General features: G+C 41.5%; 1 protein-coding gene across 1 annotated transcript; it reads left to right on the top strand.

Moving 5' to 3' along the window:
• Positions 1 to 1,127: 1,127 nt before the first annotated feature.
• LOC100008794 (lipophilin CL) lies at positions 1,128 to 6,606 on the top strand (the record flags this gene model as incomplete). The annotated part of the gene is given in 3 exon segments (NM_001082094.1): positions 1,128 to 1,181; positions 3,676 to 3,863; positions 6,404 to 6,606. Coding segments are annotated over 3 exon segments (281 nt in total), but the record flags the coding sequence as incomplete, so codon positions are not given.
• Positions 6,607 to 8,222: the final 1,616 nt, after the last annotated feature.

Below are 8,222 nucleotides of genomic sequence, written 5' to 3'. Positions count from 1 at the left end.
GAGACAAGATAGCGCTAAGTATGGGGCTCTGTTTCATGTCCAGCTGGGGCGGAATAAGGTGTTTCTTGACATAATGAAAGATACACTAGAGGAAGGGATACCACAGATATCCCAGGTCTCAGGCAGAACATTATAGGTCTTTCAGAAAATTCAACATGGAATTCACATAGGACAAGTGTAACAGTCTGACCACAAAGGTCTACCCAACAGATGATGTACCTCCCTGACAGTCATACTCACTAGACATGATGAGTTGAAAGCCTCCTGTAGATTCAGAACACTGGACTTCATATCCTGCCTCTGCTGCTTCCTTAACATCTTCAGGGAAGTTGAATTGTTTGTGTGTTGCATTTTGCATCAATGGGGATAAATGATGTCCCCACATCATAGAGAGTTGACCACATATCCCATCTTAGTCAGGACAGTCAGATGCTTGTTTTACTGGCATACCAATTCATTTCATGTCTCCTTTCATCCTGCAAGGTGCTCCAGATTAAAGAACAAATAAGTGGTCCTGCCATTTATTCCATTGCTGAGGTGCAGATTAAATAGGCCCCCTGTGAATACTGTTGAGTATTCCTACATAATGGTTTTGTTTTCCTCTGTAACTGAACATTTGTTGAACATCTTCATGCAATTAAAATAGTACCTGCATCTTGGCATGTTTGCCATTGCAATGCTCCCAGCTGTTTGATTAAAGGAGCCCCAGACATACAGGTCATGAAATTGTTTCCACACTGAAGAAGGAGAAGTGAAAGTCAGTGAAGATGAGGATGAAGAAGATAAGAACTAAGTAGAAGAAAAGAAAAGGAAGCATTTCAATTCCAAATTTATAATAATGACACAATACAACTGTATCATCATGACAATCTCAAAGTAGTCATGGATCCAAATTCACTACTTCCTGGCTTTTGCAAACAGATCAGGCTGGCTGGATTCCATGTGGGTAGTTTGATGTTTCCTTTTCAATCTCAGCTTAAATCCATGACCCCTCCTCTCATTCATGGGAGAGGCGCAGTGATCCCCAGTGAAATAAATACAACAGTACTCCCTGCTGCCTCCAGAGTGAATTCCTTCAGCTCAGTCACCTACGGGTGAAGAACCAACAAAGCTGCTCAACATGAAGCTGATGATGGTGCTGGTGCTGGTGCTGGCTACCCTTCCCTTTTACTGCTATGCAGGTGGGTTACGTGCCAGGAGGGCTGTCTTTTGTATAGCAGTTGTTACCTGGGCCCTTGCGGATGACATCCTAATTCCTTTATCCCAGTACAGGACAGCCTCAGTGCATGTAAGTATCTCAACTTTTTTCTCATAGGCTTTGACCCTGCTCTGGAGCTGTATATTATGCCATGTTGCCTCACCATTGATATGGACACCATGAAAACAAGGACGAATCTCAGAATTTAATGTTAGATGTAACTACTTCAGGGGAATAAAGGTGGGCTTGACTCCATGGCACCCTGACATTTTGATCCAGTTGAGTTTCCTGTCTGAGGCTCTCCTGGAAACTCTTCACTGTGAGATGAGACCAGGGACCTCACTAACAAAAGGCCAGGGAGTTGACTGTGTGACCCAATGCCCCGCATCAAATGAGGGCTCACATCACTGATTCCTGAAGATAGTGCAGAAGAGTAGAAAAAGTAAAAGTGATATGATCACAATCATGTAAAAGATTCCAGGGTCAATTAAGAATTCCAGTGAGGAAATCAAATCTTGATGCCCTACCCTCACGCACAGTGCAGGTCACATCAGATAATTTCCTAAGCATTGCATTTTGTGTTGCATTACTTACAAATAACAAATTTAATATAGCTAATGAACACTCTTTAAACTCAGTACATCTATGCTCTTAGGAAATCTTGTTGTTGCTCTGAATTATAATATTGAAATGATGTACTGGTCAGCTCTTCATGACTTTAGCTAAAATATTGGCATTAGTTACATACAAAGCAAGGGTGTTTTTTTTTATTTGACAGGTAGAGTTACAGACAGTGAGAGACAGAGAGGAAAAAGCAAGGTTTATTTTGGTTCATATTTTTGTTGTTGTTGCTGCTATTTTGGATTTTTTTTAGCAAAGTTAGATTCATTAAAATCAGAGACCTCCTGCCACAGAGCCAGGAGGGTGGCTCCAAGAGAGGCACACCCAAGAAACTAGTGGAAATGGAGTCTTTAAGCACAATTTTGAGGGAGAAAAAACAGATGAACAACTAACAATCAATCAGAGGATTGGACAATATCCATCAAAAGGCGAGATTAGTAACACTGTCTATCCTTTCTAGCTTGCTCATGATAAAGCTAACAGCCATTAGAAAGATGTGATTTGTAATTTCTCCCTTCTATTCTCATGACAACCAAAACTCAGAAGGGTAGAATCACTACTTCCTTGCTATTTTTGTGTTAAAACTGAAAATTCAGGAATGGGACTCAGCTTATCTTATCTTACTTATCTTACTAAACATAGCTTTTGGAGATAAGCAAGCATTTTTCACCCTCTTAAAGATACTTCTTTCCTCATTCTGATGAGGAATGACCTATTGGTCATCTATCTCCCATTCCCTCCCCTAGAAAAATGAGCCTTAATTGCCATTAGCGATATTGGAGTGATGAGCTTTCTGGCTGCTTCATGCTGAGAAGTAGAGTAGTTGAGGGAAACAGTTTGGTATTCTTCTGATGATTAATCTAAGTCCATGGTAGAATGTGGATTTCCTCAGGGGTGTTGTCTGAAGTACCTCCTGGAGTTTCATGACTTCCCATTGTTTATTCCTCTATAACACAAGATGTAAGAAAGTTTAACATACATGGTGTTAACAAGGTTGTGAGAAAGAGGGTATGTATCAGTCCTAGGAAGGGAAATCACCAATATAACCACTCTCAGTTTTCAAAGAAATTGTCCCAGATGTCAAAAACACTTCCTGTCAATATACATAATTTATTCATTTCCTCATGCAATTTTGCTCACAATTTTGGAGGTTCATAGTTTAACATCCAGAATCCAAGTTAGTCTAGTGTTTGATGAGGATAGCAGAGTGCCACTTGGTAAACTTTGAAATAGAGAGACAGATTGGAATCAGACTGTCTTCCATGTCCATCTAGGGTTTTTTTATCATTTTTAAAGATCTTCTATTGTTGGTTGACTCCCTCAATGGCTTCAGTGTCCAAGATGGGGTCATACTGAAGCCAAAAGCCAGGAAATCCACACAAGTCTTCTTCATGATTGGGAGATGCCAGGTACTTGGGCCATCTTCTGCTGCTTTCCCAGGTGCACTAGCAGGAGACTGGATAAGAAGTAGAGCTGGTAAAAGTTGAACCAGCACCTGCATGATATCCTGATATCATAGGTGGTGATTTAATCCACTGCTTCACAACACCAGTCCCCAATTATCTTTCTTTTAAAGCCACCATGAGTTGATCATGGGGGCTCCACATACCATCCTACTCCAATTTAGCTGTCTCACACAGGCACCACACCCAGGCGTCATAATTGTAGAAGAATATGTGTAAGACAAATTTTCAGTAAAGGAACCCCCATCTACAATTAAAAACACTGGATTTCACTGCATAACATTTTTAATCCATTATATATGTATATGTAGAAAAGTGACTAACACAACTAGGACTCATAAACCTTGTACCCATCTCAGGCTATGAGCCCCTTTTCTCATGCTTTCTCCCCAGGTTCTGGCTGCGTTATCCTGGAGAGTGTCCTTGACAAGACCATTGATCCTTCAGTTTCTGTGGAGGACTATACAACGTATCTTCAGAAGTACATCCTCACTGATGCCGCTAAAGTAGCCTTGGAGGAGTTAAAACAGTGCTTCCTCAGCCAAAGCAATGAGACTCTGGCCAACGTTAAGGTCTTGGAGGTAATGCTGATTTCCTCAGGTTCTGCCTTATGATTCACTCACCCAGAAGGAGTAAGTTCCAAGTTCATTATCAGTAATGACAAACAATTGGTTTACACACATACACACACACACACACACACCACACACACACACCCCTATATATGTATAGATAATACATATATATGTTGATATATATCTGTATATAGAGATATATATAATGTATTCATACATGTATATGTACATATGTATGTGTGTGTGTGTGTCAGTAAAATTAATGTTGCCTGAGCATAATTTGATACTTTGCTCTGGAATTTATGATTAGTAGTAATTTTAAAAGTCCAAGTAGGGACAAGAGAGCTTTAGAAATAACTTTACTAATGCTTAACCAAGTCCATGCACACATTGATTCAAATACACAAACACAGAGACAAGATTCACACACGGAAACATACATATATTTTTGTTTAAGAGAAAAGCTTTGATGCTTGAGGAGATACTTATTTGCAGGACCAACCAGCAAAGAAACTTTCCTCTTTCAAAAAGGAAATCGTGGGGCCGGCGCCGCGGCTCACTAGGCTAATCCTCCGCCTAGCGGCGCCGGCACACCAGGTTCTAGTCCCGGTAGGGGCGCCGGATTCTGTCCCGGTTGCCCCTCTTCCAGGCCAGCCCTCTGCTGTGGCCAGGGAAGTGCAGTGGAGGATGGCCCAAGTGCTTGGGCCCTGCACCCCATGGGAGACCAGGAGAAGCACCTGGCTCCTGGCTCCTGCCATCGGATCAGCGCGGTGCGCCGGCCGCAGCGCGCCAACCGCGGCGGCCATTGGAGGGTGAACCAACGGCAAAAGGAAGACCTTTCTCTCTGTCTCTCTCTCTCACTGTCCACTCTGCCTGTCAAAAAAAAAAAAAAAAAAAAAAAAAAGGAAATCGTGGGAAAGGTATTAAAATTTTTTTGAGTCCACGAAAATAGTATTTTTGTCAATTATACATAATTATATATGTAAATAATATGAAAACATATGCAAGCAACCATGTTGTGTTAGGATACGTGGTTGAGTTCAAGCAACATTTCACCAGGCACCTCATAAGGGAACAAATGCCAAACATGAGTGTGAAATCAGCATGGGTGGCAGAATTGTTCAATTCAAACCTCAAAGGTAACAATGGGTATCTCTGCCTAAAATCCTTGTCCTTTAGTTTTGGGTTTTTTTGTTTTGTTTTGTTTTGTTTTTTAGTATTATATCAATATCACCAAAAACAGTCCACAAAAGGAAATGTAGAATTATACCTACAGACATAATGAGTTAAGCAAACATGGTAGACAATTTAGGATAGTGGAGTCATTGTATGTTCAAAAATACACTTTGGATAGGTATTTGGCACAGTTATTTAGGCATCATTTATGGAATCCACATCTCAAACTGTAGTGATTCAGTTTGAATCCTGTCTCTGTTTTTGATTCCATCTTCCTATTAATTTGTACCCTGGGAGGCAAGAAATGATAACTCAAGTACATGGGTCCCTACTGGCCATGTGAGGGTATAGGACTGAGAACCAGTGTCCAGTGTTTTAGTCAATCTTACCCTAAGCTATCGTGGGCATTTGGGGAGTGAAACACAAGACAGATCTCTGTTTCTCTCTTTCTTCTTTTCTGGGTATCTGGCTTTGAAATGAAGTGAAAATTAATAAAAAGTTTTAATGTACTCAAGGGATGGGTGTTGAGGCTAAGCAGGGTAAGCAACCACACTCATATTAGAGTGCCAGATTGGATCGCTGGCTACTCCACACTTCCAGTCCAGCTTCATGCAAATGTTCATGGGAGCCACCAGATGATCCACATACTGGGGCTTCTGATACCCACATGGGAGATCCAGATGAAGCTACTATCTCCTGGCTTCAGCATGGCCCAGCACCATTTGTTGGGAACATTTGGGGAGTGAACCCAGGGATAGATTATCTATCTTGTTCTCTCTGCTTCTCCCTCTCTTTCTGTAAATGCTCCTTTTTAAATAAACAAATAAATAGTTTTAAAATGCACTCAGAACAACCAAAGACAAGAAACAATGAAAACATAGTCTAGTGTAATGATTTTTAAAGTATTGCTGCTGTGTGTTGTAAGTTCCAAAGTTAATGGTGGACAGACTATTAAAATAGTTTTCAACCTAAAGTCGCACAGGAACTCAGCAACATCATACCTTGTGTGAGAGCTCAGATTGCAGATTTCTGTGTTGAAATGTGATTTCAGAAACAACTCAAATAGGTAGGCCCTCAACAAATAGTACAGAAAGCATCTGTACTGCCTAGTTTATTTAAAGAATAGTAATTTTGGAGGATTAAAAAACCAGCAAATGAATCCCTAAAAAGAGAATGTACTCAAAGTACTGACTTCTATAGGGCATCCATAAGTGTCTCCTGGAGGGCAGAATAAATGGGAAAAATTATTCCAATTTTGCTTTTAGCTTAGCTATAATGTGAGACAAATATAAGAAGCATCTTGATTTCAATATTAGATCATTGAAGAGAACAGTGGCCTGCTAGATGACTTGTCTGCTTTTGTTTTGCAGTATGCAGTATTTGACAGCCTTTACTGTGCTGCATATTAGTGGTCCCAAGACCTGCGACTAAGAGGAATCCAGACTGTGGCATCCAATCAACTGCAGGCTGACATACAGTACAATTTTTTTTTTCTTATTTTTCCCCTTTGATCAATAATCTGCAAGACAGTTTTTGAAACCCAAAGTACACTTAATTTCAATAAATTCACTGCAAAAAAGCTGAAGTTCTCTTTCTTCTCCCATAGAAGTGGAGGTATTAAAGGCCTCGTGGACCGCCTGCCTGTGTGTGCAGATGCAGATAATACATTTAAAAATTAAGGATGCATGGCTGGACAGGTTGCTTTATTCCCCCTCTGATATATTTTGATTCCTGGTTGCCTTGATTAAATTGTGTTTTCTGGGAAGATCATGAGATAGATTCTTTGTGTGTATGTGAAATTGGGGTGGGGGGTGCACTCCTTATTGATAAGCAATAGTCAATGATGTCTAGGAAACCAAGTCAGTAGCTTCATTATTGCCTAGGTGATGCAATCAGAGCCATGCTGGCCCCAAGACTTCAAAACAAAAGGCAGAACCTGTGTTGTCACCTGGGCAATGCTGGACACTGGTCAGTTCCCTTGCTTGAGTGAAGCTAGGAACTAGGCTATCTCCCAGATCTATGAGGTCACACTGGGTTCATGGTATCCTGTGCAAGGATGTCCAGGTTGCCTCCTACTTATTCTCAAACATCTGAGTTTGTGCTCACCTGGATATACAATTCTTTCAGCTGGTTTCTTATTTTCCACAAAGGAAATTTTTCTTTGAATTTTTGGTCCCCTCTGTGTTTATGAGGGAAAGGAGCCTCTATAAGTTCCTGCCATGCCTACTTGCTGACATCACTCCCTAGCTTTACTCTTAACAGACTGAAAACATTAACCTCTGAAGAGTGTCCAGGTGAAACATAAGGAGTGAAACTGGTTGATGAATGAGGCCAACATAAACAGGTATAGCAACTGTTCCCCCAAAGGGACTTCTCCCAGAGTGAGGTAATTCAGCAATGTTTTAAGGACCTGTGTGGGTAAGGTGGTGATGGAAGGTAAATTCTTATTTGGACAGGAGGAGTGTACAACTGAAACACTGCTGGTCAGCTGTCACACAGGCAAAGGATGGATATTGGAGTCTTGAGTGTCACACCTATAGCCAATGTGTGGTTCCCCAGCTCCCTAAATTTTCTGGTCCCGTCTTCCTGTTATGGGAATACATCTGTGGTCTGCATTGATAGATGAAACAAAGAGTGCACAGACTCAAAAATAGGCCCCAAGCCTCATTTCTAGGGCTTGAGAGTGTACTCCTTGGAGACAGAGCAGAGGTGCCTTGTCAAGATGGGAGGAATGTGAGGATTCACTCCAACGTATGGCATCAGCCCTCCCTATGGAGTGATGCCTGGAAACCAGATCTAGTAGCCTGCCTTGAGCCATGGCGGGCAGCACAGTGAAGCTCACTGGATACTCAGGGCTTGGAATCCATAGCCAACCACAGTTCTTGGTATGGAGGACAGAACTCTCATGGCTTTCTTCTAACCATCCACTAGTTCAATCCTCAAACACCTGCAACAACCAACTAGGGCTAGGATGAAGCCAGTAGCCCCAGATTCCATCCAGACCTCCCAAGGGGTGACAGGGGTCCAAATAGTTGAGCTTCATTTACTGTTTCCCAGGATGCATTAGCAGGAGGTTGGATGAGAAGGAGAGTAGCAGGATATGAACTTGCACTCCAATATGAAGTGAGATGTCCCAAGAGCCACCTGAAACTCATTTGCCACAATGTCAGATCCCCTTTTAGTTTCTGA

This window comes from Oryctolagus cuniculus, chromosome 1 (assembly GCF_964237555.1).
Source record: "Oryctolagus cuniculus chromosome 1, mOryCun1.1, whole genome shotgun sequence".
In the NCBI taxonomy this organism is placed as follows: Eukaryota; Metazoa; Chordata; class Mammalia; order Lagomorpha; family Leporidae; genus Oryctolagus; species Oryctolagus cuniculus.
Note: the sequence above shows the minus strand (reverse complement) of the source record. Positions and strands in the feature narration are given on the sequence as shown.